Source organism: Tripterygium wilfordii, chromosome 11 (genome assembly GCF_013401445.1).
Source record: "Tripterygium wilfordii isolate XIE 37 chromosome 11, ASM1340144v1, whole genome shotgun sequence".
In the NCBI taxonomy this organism is placed as follows: Eukaryota; Viridiplantae; Streptophyta; class Magnoliopsida; order Celastrales; family Celastraceae; genus Tripterygium; species Tripterygium wilfordii.
Window position 1 is genome coordinate 13607664 of NC_052242.1, and position 25129 is coordinate 13632792.

At 36.1% G+C, this 25129-nt stretch overlaps 4 protein-coding genes across 4 annotated transcripts; 1 reads left to right on the top strand and 3 right to left on the bottom strand.

Moving 5' to 3' along the window:
* The first annotated feature begins 563 nt into the window (after positions 1-563).
* On the top strand, positions 564-6533 carry LOC120009571 (protein PSK SIMULATOR 2-like). The gene is made up of 12 exons (XM_038860212.1): positions 564-997; positions 2176-2489; positions 2623-2715; positions 2793-2883; positions 3394-3487; positions 4012-4109; positions 4433-4502; positions 4609-4712; positions 4831-4947; positions 5140-5216; positions 5359-5403; positions 5513-6533. Exons 1-12 carry the CDS (start codon positions 770-772, stop codon positions 5985-5987), a joined length of 1806 nt encoding a protein of 601 aa, XP_038716140.1. The 5' UTR covers positions 564-769; the 3' UTR covers positions 5988-6533.
* A 204-nt stretch (positions 6534-6737) lies between these two features.
* LOC120008835 (L-ascorbate oxidase homolog) lies at positions 6738-11400 on the bottom strand. Its single transcript, XM_038859195.1, has 9 exons — positions 11248-11400; positions 10990-11099; positions 10387-10657; positions 9674-9776; positions 8860-9208; positions 8350-8697; positions 7896-7974; positions 7591-7806; positions 6738-6860 (listed from the first exon to the last, which is right to left on the bottom strand). The coding sequence occupies exons 1-9, from the start codon at positions 11398-11400 to the stop codon at positions 6738-6740; spliced, it is 1752 nt and encodes a 583-aa protein (XP_038715123.1).
* Positions 11401-13358: 1958 nt separating this feature from the next.
* On the bottom strand, positions 13359-15176 carry LOC120009043 (thaumatin-like protein 1). The gene is made up of 2 exons (XM_038859486.1): positions 14177-15176; positions 13359-13584 (listed from the first exon to the last, which is right to left on the bottom strand). The coding sequence occupies exons 1-2, from the start codon at positions 14911-14913 to the stop codon at positions 13401-13403; spliced, it is 921 nt and encodes a 306-aa protein (XP_038715414.1). The 5' UTR covers positions 14914-15176; the 3' UTR covers positions 13359-13400.
* Positions 15177-22993: 7817 nt separating this feature from the next.
* On the bottom strand, positions 22994-24977 carry LOC120009339 (thaumatin-like protein 1b). The gene is made up of 3 exons (XM_038859894.1): positions 24784-24977; positions 23972-24668; positions 22994-23436 (listed from the first exon to the last, which is right to left on the bottom strand). The coding sequence occupies exons 1-3, from the start codon at positions 24839-24841 to the stop codon at positions 23241-23243; spliced, it is 951 nt and encodes a 316-aa protein (XP_038715822.1). The 5' UTR covers positions 24842-24977; the 3' UTR covers positions 22994-23240.
* Between the last annotated feature and the right edge of the window lie 152 nt (positions 24978-25129).

Here is a 25129-nt window from a genome sequence, read left to right on the forward strand (position 1 = left end):
ACCAACAGTAGGGATCTTTATCATTTTCCTTCATTTAAAATAACAAAATCGTGCGACCCAAATTGCATATATCAAGCAATAATCGACCGATGGTTGAGAGTGACAAAAACCTCAAGAGAAAAAAAAAAGGATTGGCAAGTTATAGGGACAATGTGGAAAAAAATAAAAGTAAAGGATAGGAAATGTGTCAGAGAACCATCACAGTCGATAGGACTTTGGGTTATAAGAAAATCAATCGAAAATCGAATTGAACAATCGATTATTTTTAAAAACGACAGTGAGACGTATCCCTAATAAATCCAATCATAATCAGGATAACAAGTAATTAGACAACATAATAACAAAATTAAATGTAAAATCATACACAAAAAAGAGGAAAAAAAATAAAAAACCACCGAAAAACCGACGGTTTACCGACTAGTTGGACTCTTTCCTGTACAACTATAACATGATACGGAAAACAAACCCCACCACTCAATAGTCAAATTCGTTCATTCAAAGCAAAATTGCAAAAATGTCAAAGACGATATTAATATTTTATACACAAAGAGACGCAAGGGAGAGAGAAAGAAGATCAAAAAAGGATGGTCCATCGCTCAGTCAACCTTGGCATTCATCTCATACATCACCGAACCAGACCTTCATTCTTGCACGAAACACGTTTACATTTCTCAATAGCAATCCAAGCAACAATCGTCCTCTCTCTGTGAATTAGATTGTCTCTCTGAATCTGTGATTAGGAGTCTTCGATTATTACCTGACAGTACAAATGGGAGCTGTTTGTTCTGGCGGCTTCGCAGAGCCAACAAGAAGGCTTGGGAAGAAGGATTTGGGGTTTTCTGGGAAGTTGAAGTCGACGAAGAGCTGTACTAAGTCGAAAGAGAATTCTCGTCCGAATTCAAATGTCGATCGTGGCGGTAAGACGCCTTTCACGTATGATTCTGGTGAGTTGCAACCTTCTAGGGAATTGAAACCATCGACGCTGGACAGGACGAAGGTATGTTTAATCTGATATATGTTTCTGCTTGAGGTACGAAGTTATACTGTTTATGTGTTAGTGGTAAGGTGAGTTGCAAATATGCGACGTTTTTTTTGTTATCCAATTGGCTGAGGAATTAATTTCGAGGACTGCCTAAAAGGGGTTTGAAATAAACTTGGACCGTAAATCCTGTATAAGCCTTGTGTGATTTGTTGGATGGCTGCATATCATTTACGTCCTGTCAGACTATTGAATCAAAGTGGTTAGGTTTGTGCAGGTAAAACATATAGGACCTTTCTTGTTGATTCATATCACGTCCCATGGAGATATTTTGTTTGTCTTGATAATGGCTATAAGTAATTCAAGTGTACTCTGTTTCATTGTTTTGGAATCAGAAAAGTTGGGTGGGTCAAATTAGCTATACTACTTAACTGAGTGCAACAACGATTGGATATCTGAAGCACAAAAGGGTCGTTTTGCTTAGTTCTTCACTTTGGATTAAAAAGAAACCCACGACTTTTCTATGCTTGGTCTGCATTCGCAGGGAAGCTAACCCATACATTGTGGAGAAGTTGTTACTAGTTACTCTAGTTCGAGTGTGTGACACCTAGCTTGCAATTGATCAATTTTACCATTTTGCCTAGGCTAGCCCTCTGGCCCCTCCGTCTGTATTTCTGCATTTACAGCTGGGATAATTTGTTTCCTAAACCGTTGATAGGAGAAAATGCTCATTTGATCTTGGTTTCGTATAATATTTGAATGGGGACCTTAATATTTAAGATGTATTTATTGGCTTAATGATCTGATTTTCCATCACTTAGATTTTAGGAGTCTTTGACCTCATAAACTGTACATGAGGGATCTTCTCAGTTGGCCTACAATGAGTTGTATTTTTTGACATCTCAGAACAAAATGCAACCTAGAATGCTAGATTTAGACTATATTATGCTTCTTAGGATAGCCAGAGGGAAATTCTTTTTCCCTTTTCAATTGGAAGTCAGATGGTAAATTGTTGATTCTTGAGGAAGTCTGTGTTTGAAAAGGTATGATGCTAAATGAGAAATTTTAATTATAACTTTGGATTTGCTTTATCTAGGGGTATTGGTTCAACATTGTCATGCCATATTTTGATTTGTCTCTCCTAGAAATTGTAGGAGCTTGTTGTTTTATGCTTTTATTCTTTTCACCTTTTGTAGGCGGCCTATAAGAACTCATTTCTGGGAAAAGCTAGCACTGTTGGACTGGAAGTTCTAGACACTCTTGGAAGTAGCATGTCCAACTTGAACTCCAACAGTGGGTTTATTTCTGGCATGGCTTCAAGAGGGAATAAAATATCCATGTTGTCATTTGAAGTAGCTAATACAATAGCCAAAGGTGGAAATTTGTTTCGCTCTCTTTCAGAAGAAAATATCCAGGTTCTGAAGAAAGAGATATTGCATTCAGAAGGAGTACAACTATTAGTCTCAACAGATATGAAGAAGTTGCTAAGTATTGCTGCTTCTGATAAAAGGTAGTTGCATGTTAGCAAAATTGTAGTATGCCTCTGTCTTATTATTTATGCTTGCCATGGTAAGCATATTATTCTAAGGATTTTCATTACCTAAATTTCAGTTCATTTCCCCTTTTTGTTATGACACTTGTAGGGAGGAACTTGAAATTTTCTCGAGGGAAGTCATTAGATTTGGAGATCTATGTAAAGATCCTCAATGGCACAACCTGGGTCGATACTTCTCAAAGTAAGGTACATCCTCAATTGTGTATCAGTTAGGTTATGGTGCTGATGTTTTCTGATTCATTGGTTTAAACATTTCAGCTTGGATTCAGACAATTCAGTCGATGGACAGTTTAAAATCGAGGCGGAAATGAAAATGAAAGACTTGACTTCCCTGGCTCAGCTTACTTCTGTGAGTTTCAATTTTTCCCCTCTCCTTATTGATCATAGCCTTGTCTTTGGTACTGGATGTGTGCTTAGTGAGTCTTCTTTTTTTGGTTACTAATTGTTCAATATGATTGCTAGAGCCTAGAGTTGTTATTCCGGTTTATGTACTGCATAATATTGTTGGAAATTATTCATGTCATTACCTCCAGAGAACTTTAATTGCATGGATCTTCTTCTTCTTTTTTTTTTTGTTTTTGCTTATCTTTTGGTTTCAGGATGGGGCGGGGATAAGGGTGGGAGCAAGTGCTTTACTTTTTTTTCCAGAATCAGTTATATCACTAATATTTCCAACATGTATAGTCATTGTGGAAGTTTGGAGCAGGAAAATTTACATGAATCTTCTCAAGTGCATGATACAATTTTCAAGCTTTAAGCTAACTTCTGGACATTATAAAGTTGAAACTGTTGATTTTGGTTATTGAAAGCTGGCTTATAGGTTATACTTAAACAGTCTAATCTCTTTTAATGCATGCAGGAATTGTATCATGAGTTACATGCTCTGGACCGATTTGAGCAAGATTTTAAGCGGAAAATTGAGGAAATGGATGCCTCACAGCTCTCTCGAAGAGGTTAGGAAATTATTAGCTTTTTTCCTTTGTAATTGCTTTGTTGGATATGTTGTTACCATCTGTAGGTTTACCGTTTATGTCTATTCATTTATTAAGGACATGTGAAGCATATTTAATTATTCATGGTACCCTATTATTGTGATGCTTTTCGACAAGATTCCTTTTAGAGCACATGATTTATCATCTTATTGTATTATTTGCTTAGTTTTTTATTTGTTAACCTTATGTTTTTTACTTTTTTAACCTGTGCGAATTTGCTATCAATATCTCCTCTATGGGATAGTTAGTTACTTGTTCCACCTTTCACGTTAAGCTATTGGTGGTTCTTTTGTTTCCCCTGTCATATACCGGCAATTTCTGCCTTCTAATATCGATGTTACTTTTCCCTGTAACCAGTATATGGTTTTATTTCATTAATCATATCAAAAATTATATAAAAAAAGAAAAGTCTTATATCAACCTGACTCTCACTAAACACAGTGCTCCAGTCATTTATTAACCAAATATTTTAATTCTAATTGTAGGGGAAAGTCTCTTGATCTTACAAAGTGAGCTGAAACAACAAAGAAAGCTTGTAAGGAACTTGAAAAAGAAGTGTCTTTGGTATAGAAGTTTGGAGGAGGTATGTAAGAATGAACCATTTATTACATCTGCTGTGGATTTACATGGTGAATTTATTGAAGAAAGACATTGTTGATATGTTGTAATTACAACATCAATTCCATCTTTGCTTAGTTAGTTTGTATTGCGTCATTGAATATGCTATTATGCTGCCTTTGATATGAAAAACGAGTAGCTTATTTGTAACACATAATATGGGTTAACAACTCCCATGCACAATCTTTTGTTGTTCATGAAGGAAATAGTCAACTTATGCAGCCTCACATTTCTACCTTTCCGTTGCTAACACTGAAATTATTCATAAACGCCCCTTGATAATTTCAGATTGTGGAGAAACTTGTTGATATTGTCACCTATATACATCTGGCTATCGTGGAAGTATTTGAGGCTGATGGTATGGGATCAACTTTTTTTTAAAAAAAAATTTGCAATTTATTGCTTTGTGAATATGATAATTTGGGAAGATTTGCTTATCTTATGTTGTTTCAAATTCATGGAAGGTACCACATTGGCCAGTGAAGAGCCCAGGAAGACTTCTCAGAGATTAGGGGTAGCTGGTCTTGCATTGCACTATGCTAATGTCATCAATCAGATAGATAACATTGTGAGTTTGTTTTTTTTTTCTTTTCTTTTTCTTTTTCTGGTGATGGCATCTTATCAAAGTTAGCTATATACACCAGTTATCTTGAGATTTATTTGTCTGGAATTCTCTATGCTCTTAGGCATCTCGCCCAGCCTCCCTTCCTCCTAATACAAGGGACTCGATGTATCATGGTTTGCCTGACAGTGTTAAGAAAGCCCTACGATCACGATTGCAGAAAGTTAATGCCACAGAAGAGGTGTGCCTTCTGCAAGTGTTTGAATTTTCTATAATGCAGGCTTAAGTAGGGTATCATTTGCAGTTTTTTTCTGCCCCTTTTATATTTATTTCTTTTCCTTTAGACCTCTATTTCTGCTGTCGCCTGGAGCTTGAGGATAATGTGTTTATTTAGTTGCATGGTAGTGTCCACTTACCCTCTCCCTCTCTGCAGCTTTCTGTTGCTCAGGTGAAAGACGAAATGGAAAAGACTCTGCAGTGGCTTGTACCTGTTGCCACAAACACAACCAAGTACGTTGCATCAGCTCAATGCAAAAACTACATCCGCTGCTCAAGTGCTTCTTCATTTTTTTAAAATTAATTGTGAGAAATAAACAAAATTTTCATCTTTGATTCACCTTGTTTTGTTTCTTTTGTTATACGATGGGGACAGAGCACATCAAGGTTTTGGATGGGTTGGAGAATGGGCAAACGCTGGGTAAGTGAGGCTTCTGTGTTTGTGTGTGTGTCTGTTTTATTGCAGTGATGTAGATAATGTGTTATATCATCTTCAACAGGGCTTTAAAGCATTTGTTCTCTTTTGGCAGAAACGATAACACTCATAATAACCTCATCCCCCTCCAGACACTTTATCATGCGGATAAGCAAAAGGTTGACCACTACATTCTTGAATCGGTGACGTGGCTTCACCGTTTGATAAGCTTAGTAAGACAAAGGGATCATGGTGTCAATGCTTTGCCTGTTCGGTCTCCAAATCCTAAAGGACTGTTTTTCAGCAACAAGATGCAGCGATATTTATCTCTCAACCATGGCCAAACCCACAAAATTCTACTATCTCAAGAAGATATTAATTTGTTAGACAAGACAAGTAGGAGGAGATTAGTTCCAGGAATAAGCAAAAGTCAGGAATTTAGAGTGACCACAAAGAGAGGTGGCAGAGTTTGGGCATTGAGTAGGAGCACTGGAAGCTCCCCTATTAGGGAGTTGGGTACTAGACAGCATTTGGGACATCCAAATACCAACATTCTGGATGTTATGGATGGATTAGATTCATCATATTGAAAGCCTTCTTGATTAAATACCATAATAGGCATCCTGTGTTATTTCTTGGATAATTTTTTCTTGTATATTTTTTGTATAACTTTTTTTTTTCCTTTATTTTTGTACATATCCTTAAATATCATGTTATGCATATAACATATGGCCTTAGAATACCTAATAGTGATATTGAAATCATGTCCGACTGTGTATGAGAAGGATCCCCAGAACTTGCTGCTGCTGGTTTCCAATTACGAGATTCCCTGAGATTTTGGACCCTTTGGCAGCTCCTCCCCTCAGAAAGTGAGAACAGGATGTATGCATACGCTGCTAGTGCCTATTGAGATGTCAATTTAGTTGTGCTCTTTGCTATTGATTCTAGTTGCCAGGGAATTGAGTTATATACTAGTCATTACCCTTTCGTTTTTTGGTATGTGGTGCACAATTTATGGCAATCTATATGTATTCTAGCTATAGACAGTTGAGCATGTGTCTTTTAGTTGTACTGCAAACTTCTTGTCCAAGTAATTAAGTTGCTTGAAATAACATTGTTGTTTTTTTTTTCTTTTTTGAGATGGCACAATTGCTGTAGGATTCTCTCTCCCCAAACCCCATTGATTCAGAAAGTTATTTTTGCCCAAATTATTCTGTGCTTTCTGTGGTAGCCTAGGAATGGCGTATTCTTCTGACTTCTTCAAAACTTGCTTCTATCTCCTCAGAGCTTGTGTCATTCTGACTCCTCTCACCTTCTTTTCTTCCTTTCCTCGTCCCCGCTCAAGGCCTATCCCCATCTGGAGGATCAAGCAGAAGTATTACAGAAGATGAAGAGGTATAAGGGACCAAATCCATTACTTGCTTCCCCTTCATCTGTCTCTGCCCTTTCCAGCAATAAATTGCCTTTCAAGTTTCAACAACGAAGGGTAGCATTCTCAATCGGGATCCACCGCTACCTGCCTCGTTATCCCCAGTTGTTTTATTCTCAACTAACCAAGTTAAATTCCTGCAACTTGGTAAGTGGCTGAGAGATGAATATGCATGATATCAGCCTATCTGGTTAAGAAGAAACTTAAGAGAGTCAACGTTCTTAGCATAGAAACCGTGAAAACATCTAACCAAATCCGTGTTTGTCTGAGAAGTCAATAGTCAAGTGTCCTATTCTTTACTTCGATTGAAAGACATGTAGACCTAATATTATTCATGACCTAGTATTATTCATTATTCACGATGTGACAACAATTTTGCACACCAACTGTTTGACAAATTGCCCACACTTGTTTATGGATCAAAAACTTCTATGAAATAACAGGGATTATAATTATTAGCAATCCAACCAACACTTAATTTTTTACGGCGAGGAAAAAGTTAATAGCATGTTTGATAAAACTTATTTTGAAACTTATAAACTAGTCAAACACTTGACAGTTTATTTCATAACTAGTTTATTTTTCATAGGTTATAAAAAAAGTAAAGTGAATAACCAAACTCAAGTAAAAAAAAACATATTACAATATTTGAATCACACCATTGAATGGCTTTGTAATGCAATATTCTTCAAGCACCACTTTGCCTTTTGAGTCTTGAAAACCTATTCTACTCTCAAAACCCAAAAAAACTACTACTAATGAACAAGAGTCTGATTTAAGAGCCTACCACACATAATAACATTTGCAGGAATTGGAGCTTCGTCCCTTGTGGAAACATCTCTTGGGCTATTCTCCTTTCCATGAACTCTTAAGTACAGCTCTTGCCCAAGATACCATTTTTCTGCATTCTGTGATCTCAGATTCCATATTCCATAATTATCCAACTTCACCAGTATCGCAGTCCATGACAATGGATACACCTGCTCATTCATCCATTCATCCAAGAACCCATAATTCATAAACTTGTTTCTTAGAAGAAAAAAACAGACATTAAGGTATATTTACATACTTGAACTGTGGAGCGCGAAATAGCATCAACCATATTGTATTTCTCCATCATACTTTCATTCCATACCCCATAATCCATGCTGCAAGTAAACATAAAACAATTTCATTATAAGCAATATCACATCCCATGACAATATTATATATATCATGACAATATTATATATATCCAATGACAATACATACATACATACATATATATATATATATATATGATTTCTCACATACGCACCAACTTTACGCACTTGTTTTTCAATCATAGATGGAGCGGGTGGGCGCGCACTTGTTTTTCAATCATAGATGCAGCGGGTCCCATGACAAATGTATGATCCCTACTTTTGTTGTAATTTATTACAGTGATTAGATTTTGAGCACGTAAAGTTAGTGCGCATAGTTGGTGCATATGTGAGAAGTCCTTAATATATATATATATATAGTTAACATAAATCAACACTTACCCCACAACAAAGAAGTTGTAGCCATCAAGGTGCCATGTCTGTAAGGTTTCGAGAGGGTTTTGAAAAATAATATGGAAGAAATCTTTGTACGGCGCATCGATAACGGAAGTACCCAATAAAGGGTTGCTTGCACTCAATGGAGTATCAGGAACAGTGAATTGAAAATAATCTGCTAACTTCAATGGTGTGGAGGGATGCACAAATGAAACTCCATTTACAGTGTATCTTCTTCTGTTTTCCTCTTCCATTACACCATTCTCGAGAACGAGTGTACGAGAGATGTTGATGCTTCCATAATGGTAGGAACCTTGGGGATTCGGTCTAGCTGCTCCTACTGACAAGTTCCACCTATCAAGAACAAATTCGACATGGATACTACTACTTGCGGAAACAAAAGACTTTTCCTTAAGGAAAAATTGTTCAAATCCCCGAGGAATCATTTTGAATGCAGTAAGAGAGAAAGTTGACATAGATAATATGGGTACAAGTTAAAGAAGTTCAAATGTGTACCTGATCGAGCGAGCTTGCCATAATGATGGAAGGTAATCGAAAGAGTCCGGCCTTGGTGGAAAAGGGCCAAATGGATCTCCTTGAGAGTCCGGATAGTGAATAATAGCAACACCGGCCAACTGGTCGGATGTATAAAGACAACTTGCGATCATGTAGAAGGAAGATTGGTTCGTATTGGCAGTGACTAAAACAGAGTAAGATTGGCCAACATGGATGTCCAGAGAATCATAATATTGTTGTACAGTATAAGACCCTTCAACCTCCACCAACAACATCCAATGGTCCTGAATTCTGAAGTTCAATGATGTTCTTAAACCCACATTTGAAATCCTTAGCCTGTACACAAATCCTGTAATACAAGAGAATTAAACTCAATTTGTGAAAAAAATGATATCCTTTGTTGCAGTTCACCCAAGTCTCACATTGAAAAAGAAAGAAATGTGGTTTATATGACATATGCTTAAACTTTTGAGTACGCCCCATATAAGAGGGGCTCATCCCCGGTTCATATTTCCTAAGCACACATTAGAATACAAGGTAAAAATTGATTAGTAGCATACACTATCAAACGGGCAATTTTCACTCCTACCACAGATCTCATACTCCCCCATAAACATAAAATTCATGACTCAATTGCTACGGGAATACCATTTAGTTGATATATACCTATTTGAACAACCTAGATAATCCTGTCTTTCTTTGGGTTACGTATCTCAATAAATTCTATGATTGGTTCAAAGAACGTCTTGAGATTCAGGCCGATTAGTGCACTATGAAGAAAATACAATTTAGTATCTAGACAAAGAATTCTCACCTGGTTCAAAATCAATGACTGTTTGATTAGGCCCTGCTCCATTGATGAGAATTCCATCAGGCTTAGGAAGTGTGCCACCTACATCAAGTGAAGCTCTCAGGTCCTGCATTAATAACCCAAATTTCTATCTCATTATTAGTTACCACTCACCACCCTGATGCAATCGGAAACTACGATTAGGGCTAAACCAATGTTTAGCCTAGAACACAAACACAATCCATCTTGAAACACAAAAACATGAAATTATGAAAATGTCCAAAAACCCTAAAACGCCCATTTGAGACCCTAGAAAAATAGGGTGGAACTATTCACATAGCTAGCCACTAGTCTTAACAACCATGTCGAATTTGAGTTTCTCAGCCAAGTTTCGTGAAATTCTAACTAGTCGATTTGCATGTAATTAACTTTTCACTAGTCGTACATCACACCCACAACATGCAAAATCACAAATATCATCATCATCGTTTTTAACTAACATATCATCATTTGAGGCCTTAAACAGTGGAATTTGACAAAAATAAGGTGGAAGGATTAGCATAGCCACTAGTCTTAACAACCAGAAATCGAGTACCTCGCGACTTTTCATTCTTACTAGTCGATTCGCTTGTAATTAACTTGCCACTAGTGCTACATCACACCCACAACATGCACAATCACAAATATCATATCATCATGATTTTTAACTAACATATCAACATTTTTAAGTAACATACTCGATGGTCTGCGTTGTACCAATCTCCAATCAGAACATCATGCTCTTTGTATGGTCGAAGGAATGGAACGGGAATAACGACCCGATTATTGACTCTGATTGCACCATATCCACCTGCAGCCTTCTGTAGGAAGAGTGAAGGGAAGTAAAAGAAGCTCCCGATCTGATCCTTCACTTGGAAACTGTAAGTCCAGTTTTGGCCAGGCAATATTGGGCAGTTAGTCTCCTGCACCCCATCTTGCCATGAATTCCTCCTCATTTGCACTCCATTCCTGCATTCCAAACGTCACTGATTATCATGAATCATAACATAAAAAGTTTACATCAAGACTAAAATCCCACTATCGATTGGCATAACCCAACCGAACGGTTTATAAGCAAAGATATCGATCCTCTCTCTCACACATGTTTGGTGGCCAAAGAGTGCGCATACTCATGCATGCTCAAAGATCCAGTCCCTCTCACACAACTAAATATTTACCGGTTCGCTGTGGAATTTTTAGTCTTCCCACAGTTTACTTAATATTGATTGCTTCTGATCATTTGAACAAGTAGACCTTCTACACCAAAAACAAAGAATCTGAAGAGAGGAGTTGTACGTTACCATGTCATGAGAAATGGATCTGTCAAGTTATTGTGGATATTGATGTTCACGACGTCGTTTGTTGTTAGATTCAACGTTGGTCCAGGGAACTGATCATTGAGCACAATCACCTAACAATCACATCGCATAGCAAAAAACACATTTAACATTCAATCAATGAAAAGATCTAAACACATAAAACATATATATATATATATATATATATATACACGTGACTGATCACAGACAATGATAACATAATCAAACGTAGAGATCGACCTGCTTTTCCACGCCTAGAGGAGCAAGTGTGGAGAAAGACACAACCCAGTCATAGAAAACTCGTTCCGATTCCCCTGCCCCTCCGCGCAACAGCAGCAACAATGTAGATATACAGATCAAAATCGTCGTTGTTGATTGAAGCTTCATTTTCATTTTCTCCCTTCACTCAAAAACCAGTCTCAAGAAAAACGAATCTAAGTAGTCGTTGGAACTAAGAAAACCTATTTGACCAAGAATCAAGGAAACGAATCAAGTAGTCGTCGTCGTGGAAGTAAATATAACGTATATGACCACTGAGACATTGAACACTATCAAACAAACAGACTAACATGAGGACTCAACAACTAGTGTTTTTGATATATATAAACCAGCTGCGCTTAAATAATTGTATATACAGAAAAAAAGAAAAAAAAAAAAAAGGTGGAGGAACTTACAACAAATTCTAATTAAGATTTTATTTTTTAATTTTCTTTGGAAGTGTATATTTTGTAAAACATATATTTTGTAAAATAGGATGAGCATACTACTACGGTCGTTTTTATCTTCTTGACTTCTTCTATTATTTTTTTTTGAAAAGCAACAAAATGTAATTATTATTTTAAAAAAAAAAGGGTTTATAAATTTTGAGATGAGCCCAATACAATACAAAAAGACAAGGAGTAATTATTGGGTAATGTGGTGTGTCTTTACAGATTGTTTATCATATAACTTTACGAACATTTGTTCATACTTATTTGGTTAATAAACTCACAAGAGGTGGTTCGATTAGCAATTGGTTGAATTAGACATATGTGTAACAAAAGTTCGATTCCAATGATATTTCAAAAAAAATGTTATTTAATTAACATATAATTACATCATAAATGCATTCATAAAAAATACATCATAAATACAGATTATGTGAGTATGATGGCACGTATGTTTTTCTACCGGAACACATGCGATGATCGATGCCAAGATGGTGACTTGGTGAGTGCATAAAATCAATGCCAAAGAACAAGGTGAATACCATAAGTTCAGTCATATCATTCATGTTTTAAAACTAATTAATTATCAACTCCTTATTTTAAAAATAATTAATGTTAAACTTCATAATAAAAATAATTAATGTTATACATGTTCATATACACATAATAACGATCAATATGCTATTACTGTGAGATTTATATAGAGAGATATTGGGTGTTTTCAAAAACAAGTAAAATACAAATTTTCTTATATATCCTTACATTGTGAGTTTTTTTTTTTTCCTCGAAATATTGGAGGAAATTAACGTATTTAAAAGAAAATGTTGGTGAGACGCACAAAAGCTTGATTTACTTTTCTAGGTTCTGATTATTGAACTCATTTTTATCTTCTCTTATTAACATTTTAATCTTCTTCTCTTATTGACTCCATTGTCATTATTATTAGTTATAACTATTTTGATTAGGAGGTCTAATATGAACACAAAGCAAGGATAAAAAAAAACTACCATCGATCTTAAAAGACTATTATTCTCGAATTCGTTACTTTGGATTAAAATTGAAAGATTATTCTTCTCAAATTCTCTCCCTTTTGTTTTTTTACATATTTTTTGCAATACTTAATGAAAAATAAAATAAAATTTAACTCAGAAAAATATAGAATAAATTAGTGACAAAAAAAGGGACTTAATTTCTTGCATGGTACTTTCCCGCATGCATAATCACCACATCATAATTCTACTGAGCTTGCAATCACAGCAAAGTATGTTTCCTTTATGTAAATGTTCAAACGTCTCATATGGCTAAACCCAAACAAGGAATCTCACTCCTTCTCCATCATCAACACTTTTTCCTTGGGCATATGTACCACAACACAGGAAGAATAAAATCATACGGACTCGATGCCTTCACGGGGATCGAAAAATCCAAAACGGACAATATTATTAATGTGAGTGAAACACATTATACGTATTCACACCAAAACAAGCACTTTTCTCCAATCAAATTTAACACAATTCCAATCTTGAAAAGATAATCTTTTCCAATTTGTTACTTCGCAGTTTGGATTTACAAAAAATCCTCTGTCTATTCATATTTAATTAATATACATAACTATAGATACAGGTCTTTAGGCTTGAAAATTGGGCTTACAATCGAGAATTTTATTTGCATGTGCAAAAACAACATTCAAAAGAGGAACAGAATTGAAATTGCAGAGGCAATGAATGTTGAAGTCAGAACTGAACGAGAAATAATTCTGGTGGAGTCTCCGGTGAGAAAGTCTGGTAACCATGACGTGCCCATACTAAACCCAATAGACCGGTCTGACCCGGACCCATTCGTCGTGGAGGTGACGACTCCCTTTTTTTGGCTGCATTGAAGAAAAAAATTACACAAATCAATTTCATTTGCAGACGGCCAACATTCTCATTTAAACTCATATTCATATGTTTGACAAAATTTTACGTTGGTTTTCAACCTACTACAACCCTTCTCCTTTATTCGGGTTTGAAACTTACTGTAAGCGTAGGTGGATGATGATTATACATTCTTATCATATATTATTTCATCAAAATGTGCAACTTGCATCGTTGGCTTCCATCAAAATATGATTTGTTTACAAGAAAATCTCAATTACTTGCCAGTGAAGCTTAAGTCACACTAAAGCAAAATTAAAGTGGTAGGACAAGATAGGATAGGATAGAAAAGTTGTGTAAAAGCAAAAAAAAAAATAGCATTTGCATATTCAATCAAGAATTTACGCATCTGTTTGGTATATTTGTTTTTCATGAATTTTTTGCTTTCATTTTCCGAAGAACATGAAATAATCCGGAGAACACGATTGGTTGTCATTTTGAAAAATATCAACAATAGAAAAATACCTAAAATTGCTTAAAAAAGAAAACCTACCGACGAAGGAAATTACCCTAATAATTTTTATATAAAAAAATTACATTTCTTACCTTGTTGAGGAAGGGCAGAATGTTATGGTGTAATCAGCACCAGTGCAAGTAAATGTACTCGTGGCATCATCATAAGCATAACTATACGACCTTGGACACGCGGATTTAAACATCTCGGAATAAATCGACGGCTTACAAGTGTCCGGTGAACCATACGCGCCACTGCAACAGTATTCAGGATTACCGAATGCTTCACATGCACTCTTACAAGCATCACCCGACCCGGCCCGCAACTCATCTGGACACTGACGATTCAAATCAGTCACGCACCCGGTTGCCAAGCAACTTGCGGATCCTCCACTCGGTTGAATAATCATGGGTAAATTGTACCCGTCAACCAAACTCACGTCGTAGTAGTCTTGGGTAGAACCGGACCCGATTGTGAATTCGGCTAGAGTGGCTGGTGGGATTGCGTTAAGGCCATTGCATTCCATTTGGTTGGACCCGCAATCGCCTGTAAGACAAGTTCCCTGGCCTGTATGCGGGTCGAATGTGCACCCGGTTCTGCCCCAGAATCTGCCGGACCAATTGGGTGGGGCTTGAAAGGATCGAGACCCGGACTTTGGGAGCTCGAATCCGGTGCTATCTAATTTGGGAGTTCCTGCATTGGCGAGGATTCCAGGCCATACAGTGTAATGACATCTGTTAACGAATGTGAATGTAGCCGCTGAAATTGGTCTGAAGTTGAAAAACAGAGTGAGAGTAAAATATGAAATACTGAACAACAAAGAATCCATCTTTGTTAGAATTTAAGGTATAAAAACAAAATTCTCTATATGGGTTTTGAATTTTGATCTTCAAACATAAAAGGGCTGCAATTGATGGTGATCGGAAGAGGGAGAGGAGGAGTTTGGCTTCTTAGAATGATATAGAGCAGTAAGAAAAGATGGTGAATGCAAGAAGGATTGGGATTCTCTACCCATATAAGTTTCTATATTTTGTTGGAGGAAACAAAGAGAGGGGAATTTGGTTGGAGATGATCTGATATTGACGAGGAAATTATGGCAATGCATCTCTCTAGTTTCTATTATATACATATGTGAGGGAGTTGGAATAAATTCTACTGTTGAATAAGGACAAAAGGAATGACTAGCTCGTGTCTTATATTACAATGGTCAAAGTGTCAAACTTAAGAAAAACAATTCATTAGAAAAACAAATAGTTTCCCATCAAAGCTCTACTGTAATAACTAAACCCTAGTAGCTCAATTGGCGAATTGGGTTGTACGTATGAAAAATAACACTGAAATTCAAAAGTTTATAAAATATGATAAGTAATAATTGCCTCATTTCTTTTTATTTCAACCATTTGAGTGTGATTCTTTGTAATAATGGAGTCTAAATTGAAAATTCATGGGTCTTTTCTGTAATTTACTATATACTTAGGCCTATTTAAAAAAAATTTAGGGGTGTCAGCACTAACAAAAGGTTTTGCCTCTACTGACGGTTCGAGTTTTGACCTATATCAAATGTCCAAAGAGCAAACTTGTATAATGTCGTTCTCAGTTTAAAGAAAAAATAATCGACCTAACATATAGACTTCTTATTAGTTCAATGAACTATCGCACTCAAATCATAATCACACAACAATTTGGATTATATGCAACTATGAGTTTGGCCTGGTTACATAAATATCCTTTCAAGAGATAAATTTTTTTGGATAAGCATTATAATAGGACTTTAAATGTTATTTACTCAAAGAATCAGTCTTTTAAGCAAACAAAATTATCTCCATGCACTCGTTTTTCTTTTTCACTTTTGAAGGTGGAACCTTTGTTTTATTCCATGCCTTGTTTTCACAATGACATTTATATATATATATGTATGTGTGTATGTGTGTGTATATATATAACTGGCAAACTGTAATAGATTAAGATTCGGTATTAAAATTAAATCAAGTTTGAAACAAGAGGAACCAATTATTTCAGAAATAAGCCAAATTTTCCAACACAAAATCTAAACTGTTTTGCATCAACATTGCTATAAGAATTTATCTGTATCCAACTTATTCCACTTAACATACGTGTTTGAAGAACTATATATATATATATGTCTAGAATCTCAACCTTTTGATTTTTATATAGATTGTCGACATGGCTACCTATAATATATACATATAAATAATATTGTCTACACTAACTTTGCGAAGGGAATTAGATTCTTGATAAGTTGGACAATAAAATTAACATTTCACAGTATTTTATTGATAAATTATAAACTATAATGAGCTTATTTATGGGAAGGTTCATATATAAAGATACATTGTAAGTGGGTTCACATTGACAAAAACAACTGCATATTAAGTGGTATATACCTAATGGATTCGTTCGAGTTGGTATAAATTGAAATGTCTATGTTCTTGGTAGGAAATATAAATATAAAATTATATTTATATTTTAATGAGATTTATCTATAATTATGGATAATTTTTTTTTGAGAAGATATAATTATGGATAATTAAACAAAAGATATATATATATATATAAACGTATCTTTTACCGTTGAAGTAGTCCAATCTCATAATATTAACTATTTATAAGAAACACTTAATTATAAATATCAAAACTCAATATTATCCATATTATAAATGATAAAATCGTAATTCACATATGATATTTTATTCCAATATTATCTTTAAGGAGGTTAGCTACAAGTATTATCAGCATATGGCTGAAATAATATTAAGAAAATTATATATTTTTTTCAATTTTCAAAAACAAATTTAATATTTTCATGATATATGTCTTTATTTGTCCTCTTGACGATCATTTGAAAGTTTCTAATTGTGTTTTTTTTAATCAAATAGTTAGCTAATTAAGTTGTGCTTCTATAAATCAATAGACATTGTGTGTACAAGTGGAACTATATAGTATATACTAATCAGTAAAAAAGGATTAATAGAATGGTTAAATATACATATTAAACTTTACTACAATGTCTAAAAATTATTTTTAAGAAAATATCATTTGTTTATGTAAACTTTTTATGTGGGTCCCCATAACAAAAAAACAGGAGCAAGGAATGGAAGCTTATTGGGCCGAAGCCGATAATGAAACTAAACTAAATAAAGAAATAAAGAACCGACTTTTGCTTTTGAAATTAATCTGCAAAAAAGATAGAGATATTACTAATGCTGATCCGAGACATTTATGTGTCATCTTCAAGTATGAAGCATAGAAAAGTAAGTATTAATTAACGCAAAAAAGAGTTGGAATCTTGGGGTGTCTCTGAAAAGGAGTTAAGGGTACCTGCACTGAAAACTGCAGAGACTGTAATTGTCCGTCCGATCTATCGACATATATTATTTTTTTAATTTTGAAAAATAGATCGGACGGTCATTCACTTCACTGCCATTTGGTGTGGAAAGGAATATCCAAAGATGATCCGCACATGGTCTTGATGATGTCAAAAGGTCAAAATGCCAACGGTGCCCTAGCGGCCTTTTTCCCCTAGTCCCTTGTCGTTTTTTGCATGCTTGGGCTCGAAATTAAACTATCCACATGCAAGGCTGGCCTTATTCCTGTATGATAGACTTGATAGTTATCAACCTAATTAGTGGATTATTGATGTCAAGCTTTATGAACAAAATCCAAATACACGACTTGTAGTGACTGTATCGAGTAAGATTCAACATTGTATTAAAATAGTGCCGGAATATATATATATATTTTTTAAACCGATAATGATAACATACAAGTTTATCCTTTGAACATCCGATATCAACCTAAACTCTGGGCGTTAAACATGCACGCACATAAATTTCTCATATAACGACAAGATAAATTGGGACGAAATCCAGTGTGTGGCCACAAAGATATTCCTCTTAGTGGAAATCAAACTCAGTAACTCTTAAGTTCACTTTTGATATATCACCATGTACACAATGAACAGTTAATAAGTAATACTCATCAACAATTCATGACAATCAACTCTTCAATTATATGTACATAGATAGCAATATTTTGGATAACCTCGGTTAAAGCCTGAGTAATATATATTCAACATATTTGATTCCTTTGACAAGTACGTGTAAAGTATAAACATTTGGATAATTTCCGTTCTCTTGCTCCCAATCGTTACTAAAGATTTGCGTCATAAGCTATCTTAATATATTCATTCACCTAATCTTTAAAGCATAAGCATGAGGGTATGCTTTTACAAATTGTTTATCAACTTTATATTGCTCACATACACACACACACACATATATATATATCTAGTCACACGTTCGTCTATACTCTTATACATGAACGAACCTAGAAGTACCCAGCATCCCTAGCTAGCAGAGCTGAAGCTTTTGGATATAAGATAAACTTCAAAGGCATATGAATAAAGGCCCCACGTAGTAAGATTTGATGGGCCAAATCCACTGAACCCAGGCCTACCACTCCTTGAGCTGTCAAATTACAACGGGTGGGCCCAATAGCATGGAAGCAGGCAAGCAGCACCGCGTACGTACATGTATACATATACATGTGTGTGTATATATATATATATATAATTGAAAATCAAGTAACTAAATAACATGCCAGACAAAAAAAGAAGAGCAACTAAATAACATGAAAGTGGAGAGAAGACTGTCGTGCCGTAGTGCGTCTTTGACCCATGTAAGGAAATAACACTGAAACCAAAATTATTGGACATGAGAGTTGAACATGCTACCTCCCGTATTTTCAAAGAATTATTACAGTCAATTTTACAATTCCAATCAAAGCTTCCTTGTTGAACATAAACATGACAAAGGAACACATGCATACATATTGTAAAGTGCATTCATTAAAAGTCACGAAAAGTTGACCATGCAAAAACTAGGGCATGGAGATAAAAGAGTACGTAACTACGTGATGACATATGAAAGTGGAATGTCTACGCTGCATCTTTTGATTAAAGCAGCCGGAAGACATCGACTAGTTTTTTCTTACTATGCCAGACCTTATCCGTTCCATGTGCAGAAACTACAATGCAATATATTGTCGTCGCTGTATCTTTTAGACATGAAGAATTGAATTACACTTTAAAAGTTTCTCGATCATCAACTACCATGGTTCCATTTAGGTTACACATGAACATGACATGTCAAGTGATCAACAAAACAGTCACATGCACGATGATGTGGAAACTACTACAACGACCCCGCAAAAATACCTTTATAACAACATGATAAATTTGAAAACGACACCATACCTGTTGGACACCTAGTATGGATCTAAATACAGACCGTCATGTCCACGTTCACATAAATTTTCCCACCTGACAACTTGGTAAGTCATACCAAAGTCTAGCGCGTGGCCACAAGGATATCGTTTCCTGTGAAAATCGAACTCAGGACCTCATGAGTTAATACGGTTTGATCCAAAGATATTCACCAATCAAATTATCACAAAAGTGATTGAAAATTCAGTCCAAACTTTCATATAAGGATCAATAAATTCTGGAAAGCATAAATTGCCAATTGGTCAACCGATTGACAAAGGAAACTCCTTTGATATGTTATCTGTCGTGTAAAGTGCCATTTGGATAATTACTTTTGTGTGTGTGTGTGTGTATATAAAGCTTCAAAGATATATACAATACATATATATACACTTCCCTTTCCTCCATTGTTGCACAAATTTAATAAAGATTTGCGTCACACTTTATCAGGATCAGTATACTCTAATCTTTGATATGCTTTTTGAGATTGATTTATCAACCACTTTATCTTTGCTTATGCAGATTATCTCTTGCAATGGCAATGTAAGTACACTTAGACAGGCCAGCATTGTTACTAATTGATATGTCCATGCTTCCTTCCTTTTCCTTTAAACTGTAACCAACCACCGCAATCTTTGTGGACCAAATCCATTGGACATACCAACTTTTTCTCAACAGTCGAACTAGCTAGTATGATTTAGCTTGTTGAAAGATTTCCCAACTTAGTTTCTTTTGTTCTTGGGTCTTGGTCTCCCCTTTGTGGCTTTAGTGAGTAAACAAAGAAAGCAAAACATGGATGACTAAGTAGTAAGTGCCTAGTAAGCCTAACAAGCTGCCTTTTTGTGCATTCATAAATGTTGGGCTTTAAGGAAGTTTCGGGCGGACTTGGATGTCCAAGAAGACCATGGACCCATATTATGAAAAGGTTGTCTCTTATAACTTTATTAGCACTTTATTGTAAGAATAATTAAGCCGTTACTTCAAATATTATTTAAGAAAAATCAAATATTGTGTTCGATGTTATTTGATTAGTCAAATTACTACCTTATCCGTAGCTTGCCTTTGATTATTTTTGTTTTAATTTTTGTGAACTAATTACAATATTTAATATTTATTCCTCTCTCCTTCTCGTTTAGCCTATTTGAATTTGGTTGAGCACTTTGTTTTGGTAACCGGAGCCATCTTATAAGTATACTCTTTGGATGCATCTGATATGGGTTTAAATTCGTTTCTCATTGACAGGATAAGTTAGTCAAAGTGTAGTGCGTGACCACAATAATATTTGCTCTCATTTGGATTCAAACTCCGGATCTCCCAAGTCTATACCACACATATAGAAATTCCCTACCTGACGATATGATAAGTTGGGCAAAAGCGCAGCGTGTGATCACTAGGAGATTATTCCTAGTGAAAATAGAACTCAAGACCCCCAAATCCATATGATTTGGTCCCAAAGAGATTCATCAATGAGTTAGCTATCACATGCACGGGTGGTTAATTTGGTTCAACAGTAGTAATTTTATTTTTCAACATTGAATTTGATAGGATACCAGACCACCAACTTTTCCCATATATTGATTAATTAAGTTTGACTCTAATTTCTCAACAAGGCCCCATTAAAATAGCTCAATATATCACCTTAATCAGTGAGGGTTCATGTAGGCGCACATAAAATGTCATTCTCGAGTGTATAAAAGGGAATATATTTTCATTTTGTGATGAAATAATGACTCGGCAAGTATACAAAATACGCGATTCTCTTACAAAGGTGATTTAAAGTTTAAACAATTGAAAATCTTTTGTTGACCTTAATTTCATGTCCTTGTTTCTTGTGGCTGCGGCAACTGCGAGCCCACGCTCAGGCCCATTAAATAAATCAAAGTGATATTGTTTGTTATGTGCTAAAGACCCGTAAAAGATTTGTTCTCTTGGACCGTTTCTAAAGTGTTTAACCTTGAAAAACGCATAATTTATGTAAGAGAAGCTAAAATTTTGCTTATATAACACTCATTTGGGTTAATATCAATCTAATGTAACGTAAGACTACAAGTTTTGACAAAATATATATCAAGACGCAACCTTATAAGTTATGAACATATAGATGCGCTTGTGTGGATAAGAATGCGACATGCACCTAACAGAAAACAAAAAAGGCCAACGCCATGTGAAAACTACCATGCGGCTAAACGTGATTGATGTTAACTTTTTACGGCCGGCCCCCCGCCCTTGAGCGGTCAAAGCAACAGCAAATCCACTTGATTGTTGACTGTAGAGTACTGAATTCATTGAATCAGTCTAGGCGAGCAGGAAATTCAAAAGCAGCCGACTTGAATCGTCACTTATTAGCAATTTTATTCAAACTTTAGCCTCACGTGTATATAATTTTTCATTCATTATTCGATTTATGTAGCACAAGTTCACCCAAATTGAATTATCAATTTTGTTGAAACCTGTAAAAAGTCTCGTATCGGTTCGGTACAAGTCAATAATGTGGTCTATAATTGTGAGTCCAACATCAAACAATTGACACCCTTTTTAAGGATAAAGTCACGCGGATCTTGGAGCTATAACATGGACAATACCTCAGGTGTATTGGGCCAAACGTTTCTCTCATTTTCTTCTACTTCTCCCTACTTGCTCATTCACAAATTTGTATGGCTTATATTGGCTTGGCTTGATTAAATTATATTATGTTCAACATCAAAATATGATTAAATTACGTAGTCAATATTAAATTTCTAATACCACAAAATTCAATTAGACCCGTCTCAGAAAATAATTTATATGTACATCTAATTTTTTTTTCCTGATGACGTATTGTCCAAATATTAGTATTAGATACAGACATTAACAGCTGTTTTCCAGTCCTTGACGATAAGGCAAGAAACATGCTGCTCTGCTTCACATCATTACGATAGGGCATATGAGATTCTAAGATTGGAATTGAATCACTAGAGACGCAATTTTCTGTCCAATAACACTAGAGACGCAAGGGCTTATTAGAGAATCAAACTACAAACCCTAGCTGCCCTAATGCAGTACTTTTGTGATGTGGATCGGACGTTGAACGCAATTATTGAAGAAGCATGTCGGGAAGGAAATTAGGACATAACGGTTATTCCGGCCATTGTTAATGGTATCGAATTGAGTTGAAAATCATACGATTGACTCGAAACGACGTGTACTTCAAAACAAACGGCTACAAACGGCTTCCTCTATGCATTCGACACCGCTAACAAAATTAACCTTGAAGTTAACATGCTAGCTACTACAAGTAGTTGACTTTATTGCATGTGGGGCTTCCATCAAATACACAAATAAAAATAAGAGTATTAATGAGATGTTGCTATAAATCTCACGACTGCTGAGAACCACCAACAAGAACAATTCAGATGATACTCATTTTGTTGTTCACATGTCATTACCACCATCACAATCCACGCTTAAACCACTAGCTGCTTTATTTTATATTATCAAAACCATTAATTAGGTGATTAATTATGCTATAAAATCGTAATCTCATTAATTAACATTCAATTAAAGCAAATTAAAGCAACGAATGAGCCAGATCATTATTATATTTTTATGAGCCTACATTGCAAGTAGTAGCAAAATGACAACAAAGTTGCAGACAAAAAATAACAGGCTAGCTAAATTCCATTTCCTTCTCACCAAATGTGTTTGTTACATTATTATAAATATAATAAATAAATAATAATTTAAATAATCCCATCCCCCAATGGACCCCACAGGCCCACACCTTCATTTGTGGACCAACGTGTACGTGTCTCCATTTTGTTTGTAAGACAGGCTATGGGCCCCGCCTTCCCCCATCGTATGATTGAGAAAGCTATCGATCGAAGTCAGAAAAGTTACCACCACTGCCAACTAGACACTATGATGCTTACGAAAACGGCAATCGCATGTGATCCCAACACGTGGGTCCACGTGGACGGTGATGCACCATTCACGTTCAAGCCACCTTCGTATACCATTGTGCTGTCCGTTGGAGTGTCCTCTGTATTCCCGGTTCCACTGCTCGTGTTCTGGCCTTGTGAAGATTTTTGGCTGCGGAACCCAAAAAATATAACCGTTAGTTAACGTTAACACAATTTTTTACTTCCGCAAAAGTAAAAAGAAAATGTACACGTGTCTACTCTTGATTGGGTTTTCAATAAAATCCCACAACCAGCCGTCAGACTTCCTCATTTTGCGTGTTTGGACATGAAAAGAAGTAAAGCTGTCCTCGAGGATATTGAAGTTCGGGAAATGGTGTTATAAAACGATGACGTATCTTTCAGAGTGCACCGAAAATTCTGTCGGCGGGGGAGTTTTGTGACTTGGTGAGCTGAATTTACTCTATGCCCCATCATAACTGAATGACGTCAGATGTTTTTTTGTTTGGCAGCGACGTAAAAAGGGGACAAAACTTAGGGTGATAAAATTATGTTGGGTTTGAATCCGAATTTGTTTGATATCTAAAATTTGTCCCCAAACACGAAATATTTATCCGGTTTAAAAACTTCAACGGACAGAACTACCCTTTAGCGTGAAAGGGTGATGAAATTAGTTGTAATGGATAGGGGGTTTTGAGTAAATTTACCTGGTGTTAGGAATTGGGCAGAACGTGATGGTGTAGTCAGGTGCGGAAGCGCATGTGAAGGTGCTGGTCTTGTCATCATAAGCATAGCTGTACGCGCGTGGACACGCGTTCTTGAAAATCTCAGAATACGAAGACGGCTTACAAGTGGTAGGTGAACCATACGCACCACTGCAGCAGTACTGCGGCAGCTGTAACGCTTCACAAGCGCTTTTACAAGCGACACTGCTTCCACTCGCCGAGCTTGTTACTCGGAGTTCCGACGGGCACGACTCGTTCAAATCGGCCACGCATCCCGTGCTTGTACAATTGTCTCCGGTTCCGCCCGAAGGTACAACCATCATAGGCAAATTGTAACCATCAACAAGGCTCACATCGAAGAAATCAAGCCCGCCGTAGCCATCAAGAGTGAACTCCGCCAGCGTCGCCGGTGGAGCAGCACCACTGCCGGAGCATTCAATCTTTCCGGACCCGCAATCACCAGTGACGCATGAAAATTTGCCGGTGGAGTCTTCTGTGCAATGTGTTCGACCCCAAAATCGTCCGCCCCAGGAGCTCGGTGCGGTAATTGCCTTTGTTTCGCCTTTCTGTAACGCGAAACCGGTTGGGGAAATTGGAGCTATACCTGCGTTCGAAAGAATGCCAGGCCATACCGTGTAGTCGCATTTGTTTATCATTGTAAACGTTGCGGCCATTGAACCTATCAACAAAACCAATTCAAATTAAAAAAAAAAAAGACGAGCAATTAGAAAGCTCAACATAGGCAAGCTCTATCTATGTCAATTTCAAGTTAAATGTTGATTAGTCTATGGTACCTGATATAAACAAATGGGGGAGTATAAGCATACAAATCAGAATTGTAGGACCAGCCATTGCAGCTGAATATGGTAAAGATTTGAAGCTTGTAGAGAGACGAACGGAGAAGAAGAAGAAATTGGGGCTGTTGGTGGTTCTCTGTGGAGGCCCAAACTCTTCTTTCTTCTGGCGCTGCTGTTAATGGGAGTGAGATTTTGGAAATGGTAATATGAAGTGGTATTTATAGACACATAATAAAGGGCTGCATTGGTTTTGGGCTTGCGTTTTAAGACGTTGGTAGTGGACCCCACTAAGATTGATGTTGCTACAACTTGGTACACGGGCTCGTGTGGGGTTCTGAGTTGA

What these genes read in the sequence shown, in the direction of transcription:
- LOC120009339 (XM_038859894.1), bottom strand. Translation starts at nt 24,841, where the DNA reads ATGGCTGGTCCTACAATTCTGATTTGTATGCTTATACTCCCCCATTTG. An exon ending in CCCCCATTTGTTTATATCAG is followed by an intron (nt 24,669 to 24,783) that starts GTACCATAGACT and finishes TTTTGTTGATAG; the next exon opens with GTTCAATGGCCGCAACGTTT. An exon ending in TGCCCAATTCCTAACACCAG is followed by an intron (nt 23,437 to 23,971) that starts GTAAATTTACTC and finishes TGGGTTCCGCAG; the next exon opens with CCAAAAATCTTCACAAGGCC.
- LOC120009043 (XM_038859486.1), bottom strand. Translation starts at nt 14,913, where the DNA reads ATGGATTCTTTGTTGTTCAGTATTTCATATTTTACTCTCACTCTGTTT. An exon ending in TTCTGCCCTTCCTCAACAAG is followed by an intron (nt 13,585 to 14,176) that starts GTAAGAAATGTA and finishes TCTTCAATGCAG; the next exon opens with CCAAAAAAAGGGAGTCGTCA.
- LOC120008835 (XM_038859195.1), bottom strand. Translation starts at nt 11,400, where the DNA reads ATGAAAATGAAGCTTCAATCAACAACGACGATTTTGATCTGTATATCT. An exon ending in TGGCAAGCTCGCTCGATCAG is followed by an intron (nt 8,698 to 8,859) that starts GTACACATTTGA and finishes TGTTCTTGATAG; the next exon opens with GTGGAACTTGTCAGTAGGAG. An exon ending in GGCTCTTAAATCAGACTCTT is followed by an intron (nt 6,861 to 7,590) that starts GTTCATTAGTAG and finishes GAAACTTGAAAG; the next exon opens with GCAATTTATTGCTGGAAAGG.
- LOC120009571 (XM_038860212.1), top strand. Translation starts at nt 770, where the DNA reads ATGGGAGCTGTTTGTTCTGGCGGCTTCGCAGAGCCAACAAGAAGGCTT. An exon ending in CTCACAGCTCTCTCGAAGAG is followed by an intron (nt 3,488 to 4,011) that starts GTTAGGAAATTA and finishes TTCTAATTGTAG; the next exon opens with GGGAAAGTCTCTTGATCTTA. An exon ending in TCAATCAGATAGATAACATT is followed by an intron (nt 4,713 to 4,830) that starts GTGAGTTTGTTT and finishes CTATGCTCTTAG; the next exon opens with GCATCTCGCCCAGCCTCCCT.